The 17,407-nt window shown below is 40.5% G+C and overlaps 1 protein-coding gene across 1 annotated transcript in view; it reads left to right on the top strand.

Moving 5' to 3' along the window:
* TDRD3 (tudor domain containing 3) overlaps nt 1–17,407 on the top strand; it is a gene marked incomplete in the record, with an annotated part of 1,228,671 nt that overhangs the window by 682,343 nt on the left and 528,921 nt on the right. Inside the window, 1 exon segment of the mRNA XM_053707943.1 lies at nt 11,849–12,005. Coding sequence (XP_053563918.1) covers nt 11,849–12,005 — 157 coding nt within the window.

Genomic DNA, 17,407 nt, shown 5'->3' with positions numbered 1-17,407 from the left:
GATGTTTTTCCAATACCTAAAAGGTTTTCAGAAATTATTACTAAGGAATGGGATAGACCAAGTGTACCGTTCTCTCCCCCTCCTATTTTTAATGCGTCCAATAGATGCCGCTACACGGGACTTATGGCAAACGGTCCCTAAGGTGGAGGGAGCAGTTTCTACCCTAGCTAAGCGTACAACTATTCCCATCGAGGACAGTTGTGCTTTCCTAGATCCAATGGATAAAAGTTAGAGGGTTACCTTAAGAAAATGTTTATTCAACAAGGTTTTATTCTCCAGCCTCTTGCATGCATTGCCCCGGTCACTGCTGCTGCGGCCTCTGGAAGAGGCCTTACAGGTAGAAACTCCATTGGATGATATACTTGACAAGCTTAAAGCGCTTAAGCTAGCCAATTCATTTGTTTCTGACGCCGTTGTTCATTTAACCAAACTAACGGCTAAGAACTCAGGTTTTGCTATACAGGCGCGTAAGGCGCTATGGCTTAAATCCTGGTCAGCTGACGTTACTTCAAAGTCTAAGCTTCTCAACATTCCCTTCAAGGGGCAGACCCTATTCGGGCCTGGACTGAAGGAGATCATTTCTAATATTACTGGAGGAAAAGGCCATGCCCTTCCTCAGGATAGGTCTAATAAATTAAGGACCAAACAAACTAATTTTCGTGCCTTTTGAAACTTTAAGACGAGCACGGCATCAACTCCCTCTAATGCAAAACAAGAGGGAAATTTTGCCCAGTCCAAGCCGGTCTGGAGACCTAACCAGGCCTGGAACAAAGGTAAGCAGGCCAAGAAGCCTGCTGCTGCCTCTAAGACACCATGAAAGATCAGCCCCCTGATCCGGTAACGGATCTAGTAGGGGGCAGACTTTCTCTCTTCGCCCAGGATCCCTGGGCGTTGGAAATTGTGTCCTAGGGATATCTTCTGGACTTCAAAGCTTCTTCCCCAAAAGGAAGATTTCACCTCTCACAATTATCTGCAGACCAGATAAAGAGAGAGGCATTCTTACATTGTGTTCAATACCGCCTAGTTATGGGAGTGATCCACCCAGTTCCAAAGGAGGAACAGGGGCAAGGCTTCTATTCAAATCTCTTTGTGGTTCCCAAGAAAGAGGGAACCTTCAGACCAATCTTAGATATCAAGATCCTAAACAAATTTCTCAGGGTCCCATCTTTCAAGATGGAGACTATTCGAACCATCCTACCTATGATCCTGGAGGGTCAATACATGACTACCGTGGATTTAAAGGATGCTTATCTTCACATTCCGATACACAAAGATCATCATCGGTTTCTCAGGTTCGCCTTCCTAGACAGGCATTACCAGTTTGTGGCTCTTCCCTTTGGGTTATCTACGGCACCAAGAATCTTTACGAAGGTTCTGGGTTCACTTCTGGCGGTCCTAAGGCCGCGGGGCATAGCAGTAGCCCCTTACTTAGACGACATTCTGATACAGGTGTCACATTTCCAAATTGCCAAGTCCAATACGGACATTGTTCTGGCATTCCTGAGGTCTCATGGGTAGAAAGTGAACGAAAAGAAGAGTTCTCTATCCCCTCTCACAAGAGTTTCCTTCCTGGGAACTCTGATAGATTCTGTAGAAATGAGGATTTACCTGACAGAGGACAGGTTGTCAAAACTTCTAAATTCCTGCCGTGTTCTTTATTATACTTCTTGTCCTTCGGTGGCTCAGTGTATGGAAGTAATCGGCTTAATGGTAGCGGCAATGGACATAGTTCCTTTTGCCCGCCTACATCTCAGACCGCTGCAACTCTGCATGCTCAGTCAGTGGAATGGGGATTACACAGATTTGTCCCCTCTACTAAATCTGGATCAAGAGACCAGGGATTCTCTTCTATGGTGGCTATCTCGGGTCCATCTGTCCAAAGGTATGACCTTCCGCAGGCCAGATTGGACAATAGTAACAACAGATGCCAGCCTTCTATGCTGGGGTGCAGTCTGGAACTCTCTGAAGGCTCAGGGGTCGTGGACTCAGGAGGAGGCACTCCTTCCAACAAACATTCTGGAACTAAGAGCGATATTCAATGCTCTTCAGGCTTGGCCTCAGCTAGCGGCAGTGAGGTTCATCAGATTTCAGTCGGACAACATCACGACTGTAGCTTACATCAACCATCAAGGGGGAACAAGGAGTTCCCTAGCGATGTTTAAAAGGACAGATTTCTGCTCTGTCTATTTTTTTGCACAAACGTCTGGCTGAGGTTCCAGACGTGCAGGCGTTTTGTCAGGCTTTAGTCAGAATCAAGCCTGTGTTTAAACCTGTTGCTCCGCCTTGGAGTTTAAATTTAGTTCTTAAGGTTCTTCAAGGGTACCAAACCTGGTTTTTTTACCTAAGGTGGTATCTAATAAAAATATCAATCAGGAGATTGTTGTACCGTCACTGTGTCCTAATCCTTCTTCAAAGAAGGAACGGCTTTTACACAATTTTGACGTGGTTCGTGCTTTAAAGTTTTATTTACAAGCTACTAAAGATTTTCGTCCTACAAAAGGCTTCGGCAACCTCTCTTTATTTTTGGCTAAGGAATATAATACGCTTAGCTTATGAAACTGCTGGCCAGCAGCCTCCTGAAAGGATTACAGCTCATTCTACTAGAGTGGTAGCTTCCACATGGGCTTTTAACAATGAGGCTTCTGTTGAACAGATTTGTAAGGCGGCGACTTGGTCTTCGCTTCATACTTTTTCAAATTTCTATAAATTTGATACTTTTGCTTTTTCGGAGGCTATTTTTGGGAGAAAGGTCTTGCAGGCAGTGGTGCCTTGCGTTTAAGCGCCTGCCTTGTCCCTCACTTCATCCGTGTCCTATAGCTTTGGTATTGGTATCCCACAAGTAATGGATGATCCGTGGACTGGATACACCTTACAAGAGAAAACATAATTTATGCTTACCTGATAAATTTAATTCTCTTGTGGTGTATCCAGTCCACGGCCCGCCCTGTCATTTTAAGGCAGGTGTTTTTTATTTTTAAACTACAGTCACCACTGCACCCTATAGTTTCTCCTTTCTCTTGCTTGTCTTCGGTCGAATGACTGGTAGTGGCAGTTAGGGGAGGAGCTATATAGACAGCTCTGCTGTGGGTGATCCTCTTGCAGCTTCCTGTTGGGAAGGAGAATATCCCACAAGTAATGGATGATCCGTTGACTGGATACACCACAAGAGAAATAAATTTATCAGGTAAGCATAAATTATGTTTTTTGTGCATTTTGGAAAAATTGTTCACTTTTTCTTTTCTTAAAGGCACAGTACACGTTTTTTCTAATGTTTATTTTATGCTATAAATAAGGGTTTAAACGACTTTTGTGGTATTACTAGTCTGTTCAACATGTCTGACATTGAGGTTTCTCATTGTTCTATGTGTTTAGAAGCTATTGTGCAACCCCCTCTAACATTGTGTAACTTTTGTACTGAAAGGGCTTTACAATGTAAAAAGCACATTTTAAATAAAGTAAGTGTGCCTAAGGATGATTCTCAGTCTGAAGAGAATCAGGATATGCCATCCAATTCTCCCCAAGTGTCACAACCTTTTATGCCCACACAAGCGACGCCTAGTACTTCTAGTGCGTCTAATTCTTTTACTCTGCAGGAGATGGCTGCAGTTATGTCAACTACCCTTACAGAGGTATTGTCTAAATTACCAGTGTTGCAGGGTAATTGCAGTAGGTCAAGTATTAATGTAAATACTGAATCCTCTGATGCTTTATTAGCTATTTCCGATGTTCCCTCACAGTGCTCTGAGTTGGGGATCAGGGAATTACTGTGTGAGGGTGAAATTTCTGATTCAGGGAATGTTTAGACAGATTTAGATGCTATACCGTTTAAATTTAAGCTTGAACACCTCCGTCTGTTGCTTAGGGAGGTTTTAGCGACTCTGGATGATTGTGATCCTATTGTGATTCCTCCAGAGAAATTGTGTAAAATGGATAAATATTTGGAAGTTCCTACTTACACTGATGTTTTTCCGGTTCCTATGAGAATTTCGGAAATTATTAGTAAGGAATGGGATAGACCAGGTATACCGTTTTCTCATTCTCCTAATTTTAAGAAAATGTTTCCTATATCAGATACCATTCGGGACTCATGGCAAACGGTTCCTAAGGTAGAGGGAGCTATATCTCCCTTAGCTAAGCGTACTACTATACCCATTGAGGTTAGTTGTGCTTTCAAGGATCCTATTTAGAGGGTCTACTAAAGAAATTATTTGTTAATCAGGGATTTCTTTTACAACCTACGGCTTGCATTGTTCCAGTAACTACTGCAGCAGCTTTTTGGTTTGAGGCTCTAGAAGAGTCTCTTAAGGTTGAGACTCCATTAGATGACATTCTAGATAGAATTAAGGCTCTTAAGCTAGCTAATTCTTTTATTACTGATGCCTCTTTTCAAATTGCTAAATTAGCGGCAATAAATGCAGGATTTGCTATTTTATGTTTAAATAATTTTTTATTGAAAACATTTTTTTTTACCATGTGTAAATAAAGTGAGATTATAAATACATTCTTATTACAGCTAAAATACAGGTTTTTAAGTAATATTGATGCATAATGCTTCTGCTTGCATACCTACATAAATGTCCATTGTTCACAGCGTGAGTTTGGTACAACCTGGTGTGTTTTCTACCTAATTTTTATCCAGCCTCTCACATCAGAGAACAACGCAACTGTGAGATATGTTGCTATCAGGTCAAGCCAAACAAACTAATAACTAAAAACAACAGAGGTTTGTCAGTCCCTCATCTTTGTTAACGAAACTACCAACTAACAAACCAACAAAAACCAACAGGAGAAGAAAAAAAAAAAAAGTGGGGGGGGATTCAATTGGTATTCAAGGATTTTCTCCCAAGAGGAAGATTTCATCTTTCAAAATTATCTGCAAACCAGATAAAGAGAGAGGCGTTCTTACGCTGTGTAAAAGACCTTTTTACTATGGGAGTAATCTGTCCTGTTCCAAAATTGGAACAGGGACAGGGGTTTTACTCAAACCTATTTGTGGTCCCCAAAAAGAGGGAACGTTCAGACCATTTTGGACCTCGAGTGTCTAAACAAATTTCTAAGGTTTGCCTTCTTGGACAAACATCAGTTTGTGGCTCTTCCTTTTGGATTGGCCACAGCACCCAGAATCTTCACAAATGTTCTAGGGTCTCTTTTGGCGGTTCTCAGACCGCAAGGGATAGCGGTGACGCCTTATCTGGACGATATTCTGATTCAGGCGTCAACATATCATCGGACAAAATCTCACACGGACACAGTGTTGTCTTTTCTGAGAACTCACGGCTGGAAGGTGAACATAGAGAAGAGTTCACTTGTTCCACAGACAAGGGTTCCTTTCTTGGGAACTCTGATAGACTCGGTAGCCATGAAAGTATTTCCGACGGAGGTCAGAAAATCATAGATTTTGAATTCTTGCCGAGCACTTCTGTCCATTCCTCGGCCATCAGTGGCTCAGTGTATGGAGGTAATCGGATTAATGGTAGCGGCAATGGACATCGTTCCGTTTGCTCGCTTTCATCTCAGACCACTGCAACTGTGCATGCTCGGTCAGTGGAATGGGGATTATGCGAATTTATCTCCAAAGATAATTCTGGATCAAGAGAACAGAAACTCTCTTCTTTGGTGGTTTTCGCCAGATCATCTGTCCCAGGAGACTTGTTTCCGCAGACCCTCGTGGGTGATAGTGACAACAGATGTCAGCCTTCTGGGTGTTTGGACTCAGGTGGAGTCTCTACTTCCAATCAATATTCTGGAACTGAGAGCAATATTCAATGCACTTCAGGCGTGGCCTCAGTTGGCTTCGGCCAAATTCATCAGATTTCAGTCAAACAACACAATGACTGTGGCATATGTCAATTATCATGGGGGAACAAGGAGTTCCTTAGCGATGATAGAAGTATTCAAGATAATCAGTTGGGCAGAAGCCCACTCTTGTCATCTGTCAGCGATCTACATCCCAGGGGTAGAGAACTGGGAAGCAGATTTTCTAAGTCGACAGACTTTTCATCCGCGGGAGTGGGAACTTCACCAGGAGGTATTTGCCTTATTGATTCTCAGATGGGGAAGACTGGAATTGGATTTGATGGCATCTCGTCAGAATGCCAAGCTTCCAAGATACGAATCCCGGTCAAGGGATCCTCAGGCCGAACTGATAGATGCCTTGGCAGTACCTTGGTTGTTCAGCCTAGCTTCTGTGTGTCCGCCGTTTCCTCTCCTCCCGCGCATGATTGCTTGAATCAAACAGGAGAGAGCTTCAGTGATCCTGATAGCGCCTGCGTGGCCACGCAGGACTTGGCATGCGGATCTAGTGGACATGTCCTCTCTGCCACAGTGGAAACTTCTGTTGAGACAGGACCTTCTCATTCAAGGTCCTTTTCTGATTTTTCCGTTAACTAGAGTGTTCCTTCCCTTTGTGGGTTAAAGGCTTGGAGGATTTAGGTCCTTCATACCGCCATTCTTACGGTTTTGCCTTTCATGGTCTCTTTGGAAGTGTCCTTTTAGGACCTGTTCCTTTTAGAGGCTCTCTTCCTCTGGGTCGAGACTTTCTGGACTTTGTTCGTTTTTTCTGGCGGCTTTGGCCGCTTAATTAGGAAGTGAAGGCCTTGAGGCTCTGTCTTCCTTCGGGAGTTAGTTGCCTTCATATCAGGGGTGATAGGAGGTGTTGTATCTTTTTCCAAGCTTTTTGCTTGGGGGATGTTTTTCTGCCTGAGTTTAGGATGCTTTGCATTCTTCTCCCTTGGGTGTGGTCCTCTGGAATGTTAATCTGAAAGGTTTATGGAGACTAGCCTTTCTTTTCTATTCTCTTTCGGGTGACTCTGTTCTCGTTCTCATTTCCCTTTGTGCTGCCCTTGGGGCCTTTGGGCTCTAGAGAAATTTTGTGACTTTGTTGCGGCCTAGCACCTTGTTGGGGGGGGTGTTGACCTCTGGCCAAGGGTGTTCTTTACCCTTTGGGCTGGGAATTACGAGTTAGTCCTGTACCCATTCTCCTGGTTCCCCGGTTATCATCCCCTGTGAGGTCTGGTTGCTTCAGACGGGGTATCTTGTGTTCCCTGGGGGTGTTGTTTGTTCTAGGTCAATTCTGGGTCAAGGGTTCTTGTCTTGGATCCTTCTTGGATGTCTGGAGACTTATGATCCTGTGGACTGGTTCGGGATGACCCAGTTTTTTCAGGGACCCTATGTTGCCACATAGGGGCTAATTCATTGGGCTTGCAAGCAGGAAGGCCAGAGTTTACATCCACCTTCGGGTACTGGTTATAAACGTTAAGGCCTGACTTGTCCTTTGGACGGAGTGTGCTCCTCTTCATGTGGAGTTTTTTCCTCCTTCCCTTTTGATAGGATAGTTTGTCTTCCTTATGAGCTGGGGTTTCCTCTCTCTGGAGGATCATTGTCCTGCCCTGTGTGTAGGAGGTTGGATCAGGTGGCTTTTTTCTTTTAGGGGCAGCATCTGCTGCTCTGTGGGCTCTGTTCCACCTGTTGGAAATTGATCTCTGTACGTAGAGACTGTCTAAGAGTTGTGACAGGTCTTCCTATGAATCTATTGCACTTTCTCTGTTCCAGGTCCTAGGGGGTTCTCCTTGGGAGTGCCTTATTTTAGAGGAGCGGATTGGGTTGGCACCCGAGCTATGTTGGGGTGGGCGAGTCCCCCCTTTTTCTTTCCGTTCCCTGGTGTCAGGGTATTTTCCCTGCTGTGTTTGCCATGTGCTACTGGCAGCCATTTTACTCACCTCTCTTGCTGACTCAGGTGCATACTGTGTGATGCTGCTCATTTCCTGCACTTCCTTTTATGGCCAGACTGGTGTACATCATCCGTGTGAGACAGGATGCAGTCTCAGAATTGTGATGTCATCACTTATTATTTAAAGGGCCTCTGTTCAGTATGCTTTGTTTGCCCTTGCTGTTTGTGAGAGCTCCTGTGAATTATTTGGCTGCCTGACGTCCTTCCTGGTTCCTGATCCCTGGCTTGTTCCTGACGCTGCTGTTTTCCTTGTTCCTGATTCCGGCTTGTCTGACTATTCGCTTTGGCTTCTGACTCGGCTCGTCTGACTACCAGCTCTGGTTTTGATTCCTGGCTTGTTATTTGAATTGTGGACTTTTTATTATTTTTTGCTATTAATAAAGTTGTAATTATTTTTGCACTTCTCGTCTCAGTCTGATTCCTGGTACCCTGATACCTGGGGCTTGTGGTTGGGCTTCGGCTGGTCCGGTGTTGGAGCAGGATCTGAGATCTGGTGCTCTGCTATTTCGTCCTCAGAGCATTCATGGTACGGTAAGCCTCTTTGAGGTTTCTTCTTCTCCAGGTTCAAGATTTGTGGTTAGGACTGGCGACTCTTAGATAGCCTGCAACGTTTTCGGCTGGTTAGTGGATACTTAGCCATCTGAAGGATCCTATCTTCAGCTGCTTTCTACTTGCCCTGCAAGTATTTAAGTTTCAGAGTCATTTTTAGATGAATGCAGCTTGCAGTGTTTTTGCTTCAGGTGTTGTTCGTCAGACCTATCTGAGCTTGCTGCACAAGGTTTCGTTTCTGAATATTTCGGTATTCTGAGCTACCTTTTTGTGACTTGAAGACCTTCGTCTTCAGTTTCTTCTAGAGTGTTGGGAAGATCCTCTCTCTTTTTCAGATTCCTGGCCTTTTCCATGGTTTCTGTATTTCTGGGGTTTGGTCGTTGCCTCCCCTTGTTTCTATGAGACTAGTTGGGTCTCTGTTAGCCTGACCTGGTTTCTCTGGTTTTTTGCTCTGTGTTTGTGCCCTCTTAAGGTTTTTTTTTCTGGAGTTCCTTAGGCATAATGCACTGTGGCTACTATGCACTGTAGCAAACCGAAGGTTGCAAGTTCGATCCCCGGCGAGGTCTACTCAGCGTTTCCTCCTTTCGAGGTTGATGAAATGAGCAGCACCTTAAGTCCCTTAAGGTGAGTTAGCTGCACTTTACAAGTTCAATCATGTTTTCTCCGTGTCTTTTCTTCTTTGTGAAAGAATACGGTAGTTTGTTCCCTTTCTTTAGTAAGGGGTGTGTTGTTTGGAGACCGACTGCTGGGCAACGGTGTCTCTTGGAAACTGTTGACTCAGTCGAGTCTAGTTCCTGCGGTCTCTAGCAAGGCTTGTGGACTATCTGCGGGTCAGTGTCCTTGGGCCGTTTCCTTTTTTTTTAAAGTTGTTCTTGGCTTCGGACAAAGCCAAATTTTGTTGGGCAGGGGTTTTCAGGCCTGGTGCCCTCAGAATGGGCCGCCTCTTGTACCCTCCCATTTTTGCATTCAGTGTCCTCTATAGCTTGGGTATTGTTTTCCAAAAAAGTAATGAATGCAGCTGTGAACTCTTTCCATTTATGAAGAAAAACTTAAATTATGCCTACCTGATCATTTTCTTTTCTTCAGATGGAAAGAGTCCACAGCTCCCCCGCCCGTATTTTTTCTGTGGGGCGACCACATTTTCACCCTGATATTTCTTCTACTGTTCCTTGTTCCCTCGGCAGAATGACTGGGGGATGAGGAAAGGGGGGGGGGGGGGGGGAGGTATTTAAGCCTTTGGCTTGGGTGTCTTTGCCTCCTCCTGGTGGCCAGGTTCTGAATTCCAAAAAGTAATGAATGCTGGTGTGGACTCTTTCTATCTGAAGAAAAGAAAATTATCAGGTAAGCATAACTTAAGTTTTCTACGGGATTTTGTCCTCTTGCAGCCTGGTAGCCGCTCTTTTCGAGTTATGCTAGGGGCTTCTCTCTGTTTTTTCTTTCTTATATATTATAATCAATAACTTTGCTCTGTTTTCGATTTCACTCCTCACAGCCGGCACTTTAGTTTTTTCCACTGAGTGACGTATAGAGCGGTCCCACCCGCTCTATACGTATGTCTAAAGCGCGCAGCCGTGAAGCTTTTCATCTGGCTCTTCATCTGCACCTGCGTTAGAATCCTATATAATTACTCTGCGCATGAGTTATTTAGTGTGGCGTTGTTTATTGCTCAATCTAGCCATGTGTCGTATAGAGCATGCGCGTCGCGTGAACTCACATCCGTTCTCAAGCTGCAGGTTATGGTCTAACGCATGCACAGAAGAAGCAAATGACATTTTAAAAAGGGGTTGAACGCCCTGGGGGGGGGGGGGGGGGCGGAAAGGATTGGCAATCGTTGTTGTCAATCAATCTGAAATAGAGGGACAATATGGCGGGCGGAGGAAGGGCGGTAAGAAAAGAAACAAAAATAAGGTATTTTATAAACGTTAGAATTAGGAAAATTAAAAACGATGAATAAAAGCCCCCCTAATTTGTCTTCATTAATAATATGGCGTTAACTTGTCCTGCTGACTTTACATTCACTTTAAGTTTTTGAGTCAGGAGTAAAAAAAATACACACTTTTTTCACATTTTACATGCTATTTTTTAAACCTGATGATACATACACATATAATAATGGTATATTTTGAATCTGCTGGGTCTGCTGAAAAAAACAATATATATGTATAGTTTATTTGCACAAACTTTACTTCTAAAAGTGTTTAAATGTGAACTGCAACAAAAAGCCCAAAACCAGCTTAGCACACAGGTGGGAAATGGCTTAGCAGCCAAAGGGTTAAACAACTTTTAAATTTACTTCTATTATCAATGTTGCTTCATACTTGGTATTCCTTATTGAAGGAGCAGCAATGCATTACTGGTAGGGTGACCATATTGCCGCTTTAAAAAGGGACACATATTAAAAATACATATGTCAGGGTTCCTGTGCAAAACATGTCTTTAAACAGCAATGAAAAAACCCTGACATATGTATTTTTCATATGTGTCCCTTTTTAAAGCGGCAATATGGTCAGCCTAATTACTGGGAGTATGCTGAACACATTGGTTATCCAATGAAAAGAGTCATATATGTACAGCCACCAATCAGCAGCTAGCTCCCAGCTCCTGAGCCTACCTAGATATCCCTTTCAACAAAGGATACCAAGAAAACAAAGCAAATTAGATAATATAAGTAAATTGTAAAGTTGTAAAAATTTGGGTTTTATCTCCCTTTAAGTATTTTCAAGATGCTTCCTTTATATTATTACTGTGCAGCAAAAAGTTTTATTTTTAAAATTTGACTGTAAAATTTTGTAATAGTTGTTACATAAACTCTTCAATATGCCATTCGGATTTTGCCCATGAAAGTTTTCAATTGGGTAGTTTATAACATTTTTTATCTGATTTTAGCTAAATTATTTGAAGGTACCTAAATGTATGGAAATATTCTGAGACCCTTTACATAACATACATCCTATAATATAATAATTTAATAATTTGTTTAATCCTTTTGATGATATAAGAGACTTCAGCATCATCCTGTTTACCTTATCGCAGCAGCATATATTAACTGCTTTTGTATTTGCTTGCTTTATGTATAAGGACACTATCTGCACATTAAAATGCAAAAAGTTTGAGCATTTTAATTTATTTAAGAGTATTCTGTCAGTTTAGTTTTTCACATTTAAATGTATTCATTGCATCACATTTGTAAGGTTATTTTTTTAATTGCAGGCATTTTCAATTTTAAATGGGAAAAGAGTCTACATAGCTCTATAAACGTGCTGTTCTTTATATGATTCTATGAGTTTTTTTCTTTTCATTAAAAGCTTTTATTGTTTATCAAAATGCTGTGAAATAAAATAAATTATCGTGTTTGCAGCTGATATAGACATATGCATTACTATTCAGTTAAACATCTGTAGGTTTCAAGACATTTTAATGGAGCAGGAAAAAAGAAATAATTCTACTGAATGGAAATATGACTAGAGCTTTAATGAAATATAAGTTGGATTTAAGGATAAAGTAGATAAAACAATGTATTGAACTCCAAAGACCAATTATGAATTCATTTCTGCATTTATTTTATTATAGGTTGATGAAAAGTCACTGATAAAAATTACAGACATGGGCTTCAGTAAAGATGCAGCAAGACAGGCTTTAATGGACTACAGTAACAATATGGAAGCTGCATTAAATTTCCTTCTTAATGGCAGTAAACCGAAGCCTGTACAAGGACCACCAGTAAGAGGTATAGTAATGAAGATGCTTGGTTCACATGTTAAATAGAAAAGTAAACATTGTTACCGTTTTTTTGTTCGCTGATGTTGCATTAAAAAAATATTCCCTTATCTCCCCCCCCCACACACACACACACACTCTATTGGAAGCACACAAACAGTTATAAGGGGAAAACTTGTTAAACAGGTTGGGATACTGAACAAACAATACCGGACAACCTATTTGAACCTACTGAAAAATCTACGAGAATTAGAATCCCAACATAAAAATGACCCACAAGTCACCTCCCTCTTACTGTCACTTAAAAAAGCAAGACATTCGTTCAATCACCTAATATATAAGGAAGCCTAAAAAAAGCATTCTATCTTTGAAAGGTATAATCTAACAAATCAGAGACAGCCTTAGCCAGGGTCCTAAAGGAAACACAAATGAACTCTTACATCCATCAACTAGTTACCTCTGAGGGAACTCCTTCGGTTGTAAGCCGACAAATAGTGGAACAATTTAAACACTATCATGGTAAACTATACAACCTCCCTGCTCCCCCGGCAGCCAAAGACCCACTAGCATACGACCAATATATAGAGAAGGCTAATCTTCTCACATTACTTAATGACCTAGCCAAACCACTGGAGGAACCAATTTCACTCTGAGGTCCACACGGCCATCAACTCACTTGCCCTTCACAAAAGCCCAGGCCCGAACGTTTTTTCCAACCTCTACTACAAGCAATATAAAGACATGTTAGCACCCCACCAAACATTAATTGACGACACTGAGAATTGGTCCCACCAAACATTAGAAGCACACATCACAGTCAAACCCAAACCTGATAAAGATCCCTCCAAGGTAGGAAACTATAGACCCATCTCATAACTTAATACAGACATAAAAATATTTGCCAAAATCCTAGCTACAAGAATTAATAAAATTCTCCCCTATCTAGTACACACGGACCAGACAGGCTTTATGCCAATACGAGAAGCAAGGGATAACACAATCAGGGCCATTTATTTGATTGACCATGCCAGCCTGTTGGGGCAACCAGCAGTACTAATCTCCACAGATGCTGAAAAAGGCTTTGACCGTTTGGACTGGGACTTAATCATTCGATGTCTATATAATTTTGGATTCGGACACAAAACAATACATAGAATCCTAAGCCTCTACTCAAACCCTTCAACAAAGGTCAGAGCTAACAAAACACTATCAGACCAATTCAAAATTAACGGTACCAGACAGGGCTGCCCCTTGTTCCCGATCCTCTTTGCACTAACGATGGAGGTCCTAGCATCAAACATAAGAAATAACCACAACATTAAGGGAATCCAATAAGGCCCTAACATGTACATAGTCTCACTATACGCAGACGATGTACTAAATTCACTCACTTCTCCACACACCGCATTACCTTTCCTATTAGAGGAATTTGAAAGATTTGGTACATACTCCAACTTCTCAGTTAACCTTACAAAATCCGAAATACTTAAAATTTCCAGGTCTAAAAGAGATTTTGATACCCTAAGTAAACATTGCGCTTGCAAACTTAAACACGATAAAATTAGATACTTAGGGGTCTTCCTAACACCCACAAGTAGAAAACTCTTCAAACACAATTATTCACCTCTCTTACTCAAAGTATCTAGAGAGCTCACTACTTGGAAAGACAAACCATTGTCATGGTTGGGCTGTATACAAGCAATTGAGATGACCATTCTACCCCAAATACTTTACATAATGCAAGCAGCACCAATACACCTCCCGATATCATACCTGAACCACTTACAAACCTTGATAAACTCTTTTATTTGGGGCAGCATTAAGCCTCGCATCAACAGAAACACACTTTCTTTCATGTAATTAGCAAGGGTCCATGAGCTAGTGACGTATGGGATATACATTCCTACCAGGAGGGGCAAAGTTTCCCAAACCTTAAAATGCCTATAAATACACCCCTCACCACACCCACAATTCAGTTTTACAAACTTTGCCTCCCAGGGAGGTGGTGAAGTAAGTTTGTGCTAGATTCTACGTTGATATGCGCTTTGCAGCAGGCTGGAGCCCGGTTTTCCTCTTAGAGTGCAGTGAATGTCAGAGGGATGTGAAGAGAGTATTGCCTATTTGAATTCAATGGTCTCCTTCTACGGGATCTATTTCATAGGTTCTCTGTTATCGGTCGTAGAGATTCATCTCTTACCTCCCTTTTCAGATCGACGATATACTCTTATATACCATCACCTCTACTGATTCTCGTTTCAGTACTGGTTTGGCTATCTACTATATGTAGATGAGTGTCCTGGGGTAAGTAAGTCTTATTTTTTGTGACACTCTAAGCTATGGTTGGGCACTTTATATGTAAAGTTCTAAATATATGTCTTTAAACTTATATTTGCCATGATTCAGGATAATCAGTATTCCTTCATTCAGACTGTCAGTTTCATTATTTGGGATAATGCATATGAATAAATATTTTTTTCTTACCTTGAAAATTTTCAATTGACTTTTTTCCCTGCGGGCTGTTAGGCTCGCGGGGGCAGAAAATGCTTCAATTTATTGCGTCATTCTTGGCGCAAACTTTTTTAGCGCAAAATTGTCATTTCCGGCGCCGTAGTTGTCCCTGGAAGTTGTTCGTTGTTACGTCATTTTTTGACGCATGTGTGTTCAGACGTTTTTTTGCGCCAAAAAATGTGGGCGTTGTTTTTGGCGTCAGAGGATGTGGTGTCATACTTGGCGCCAAAAAAGATGGGCGTTGTACTTGGCGCCAAAAACATGGGCGTCATTCTTGTTCCACTTTTTCTCAAATTATTTGTCTCACTTTTTTGTTGCTTCTGGTTGCTAGAGGCTTGTTTGTTTGCATTTTTTCCCATTCCTGAAACTGTCATTTAAGGAATTTGATAATTTTGCTTTATATGTTGTTTTTTTCTATTACATATTGCAAGATTTTCCATAAACTGTTCCTGGATCAGAATATACTGAGGGATTCCTGTTTGACTGAGATAAGTCCTACCAAAGCTAAGTTCATTTATTTTAAATGTTATGAATGTTTATCTTTAGCTATGGTTTGTAATAAGTTATCATGATAAACTTTTACATGCAGAATCCATTAGTATTTATGCTTTATGTATTGCTATTCTTTTTACATCTTATGTACAAGATATACTTAGAAAATTTATAAGAATATTTTTCTGATTCTATGTTAAATGCTTTGTCTGACTTTGCGCCTTCTATTAAAATTTTTAGGTCTTTTTCAAACTTCTTTTTTAATTGATGAAGTTTCAAATGACCAACAACATACTGAATTATCCTTCTCTGATGATGTTTTTTCTCATTCAGAATTTTCTTCATCAGATATTGACACTAACAAATCTACTTTTTTATTTTTTATTAGAGTACATTTGTTCTTTGTTGAAAAGGTGTTGATTATTTTGGATATTGAGGTAACTAGTTCTTTTTCAAGACTAGCTAACATTTTATTTCTGCTTATTTTATCTTCTGTGTTTTCAGAGGTTTTTTTCCAGTTCTTCATACTAGGGAATGGAATAGGCTGAGAATTTTCTTCCTTCTTCAAAGGTTTTAAATTATATTCTTTGCTGACAGTTAATTTCAATTTTGAGGGTTCTCCAATTTAATGGGGCTATCTCTACTCCTGCTAAAATATGCTATTGTTTCTCTAGCAAAATAGTATTTATTTTCCTTTTAGATGGTTGTATCTTATTTAAGGAAAATTATTTTCAGGTACTTTTCTTGGACCTGTGATTTATTTGGATGATGTTGCATTTGCTTCATTTTTCTGTTTACTTTAAGATCAAGTATCAGATTATGTTTTATTTAGCATTGTTAAGGGACAAAGTCTACTGCTCATTTGAGGTTCAGACTGGGTGCTGTTGCATTAGTCTTGTTGTCTTGGATTTGTTTATGCAAGTCCGGTGTGTTGACTGGTCCTTTAACTGGATTAACATGCTAATAATTTCATTTGTATTTTCATTTTATTGAATATTTTCACAAATGAGGTTTAATCTATGTCTTTAGCTGTTTTTAGCTAGCAGAATTTTGTGATTTCTAAAAAATTCTTATTTCTTTTTTTCCAAGATAATCAATTATTTGGTTCATATTGGATTCAATTCTTAACTGTTACTCTGGGCTTCAAGATAGAGTTCTAAGACTAAAACTTTAAGCTTATTTTAGTTTGGTTGTTCTTACTAAGGAACAAAATTCTAAATTCTTACCCAAGTAACATGTTTTTAATTGGAAGTTTTTTAGTTCAAAATCAGCTCCTTAAATTTGCATGTATGTGCCGTATTCCAGCTTGGCTGGTAAGGGGCAGGTTAAGATTTTTTTTTAAATTTGTTTGGTTCTATTCGGTCCAAATTTCTTAGATTTTGGTTACAGAATAAAATTTAGAGTAAAACCGACTATGAGAAGTCTTTTTCTCTCTATTATATTCCAGCTATTCCAGTAAGGCTAACACTTTCCTTAATGTGTTTCAGTCCTATATATTTTGGGTAATGTTGAAGTGCGGCTGATCACCTGTTAGGGCTCAAGCGCTGCTCAGATCTGGAATCTTCTAGGGTATTTATTCCAGTTCCATTTTTAGGAACTGGGTTTTGGGGTTTTATTCAAAACTATTCATTGTTCCAAAGATAGAAAATCTTTTTATTATATAAATGTACCATCTTTTAGATTGGTATTTATATGGTCTATTCTGCCTTTTTTTGGTCAGTGAGAGCATTATTTGTTTTCATTAGATACAATAGATGCATATCTTCATTTTCTGTTTTCATTCAGATTATTTTTATTTTCTGAGACTGCGGAATCTCATATGATTCAACTTTGTTTTTTCAAGACATGGTTAGTGGATATTTTTATCAAAAGCTCTTGATTCCTCACACAAGGGTCACCTTTTTTTAGGTTTCCAGATAGATTGTGTCACTGTCTTTGTCTCTAACAGACAAGTGACATTTTTATTGGGTTCCGTCTGTCGGTACCTTCAGTCTCTATTATTTCCAGTTTTTGATGCTGAATAATGGTGCAGGGATTCTAGGATTTCACTTTTTAAATCTTCGAATTCTATGTTTATCTATCTTTGATTCGGTGGTTAAGATCACCATCATTTAGTTCTACAGGTCTCTTCGATTCTTTCAACCTGGACCATGATCTCTACAGATGCGAGTCTTTTAGGTTGGGAGGCTGTCTGAGGTTCTCTGTCAGCACAAGGGATTTGGAAATCTCAGGAGGCGAGATTACCATTTGATATTTTTTTTCATGTAATTAGCAAGAGTCCATGAGCTAGTGACGTATGGGATATACATTCTTACCAGGAGGGGCAAAGTTTCCCAAACCTCAAAATGCCTATAAATACACCCCTCACCACACCCACAATTCAGTTTTACAAACTTTGCCTCCCGTGGAGGT

The sequence above is a fragment of the Bombina bombina genome, chromosome 3 (assembly GCF_027579735.1).
Source record: "Bombina bombina isolate aBomBom1 chromosome 3, aBomBom1.pri, whole genome shotgun sequence".
In the NCBI taxonomy this organism is placed as follows: Eukaryota; Metazoa; Chordata; class Amphibia; order Anura; family Bombinatoridae; genus Bombina; species Bombina bombina.
This window is presented reverse-complemented; position numbering and strand designations above follow the sequence as displayed.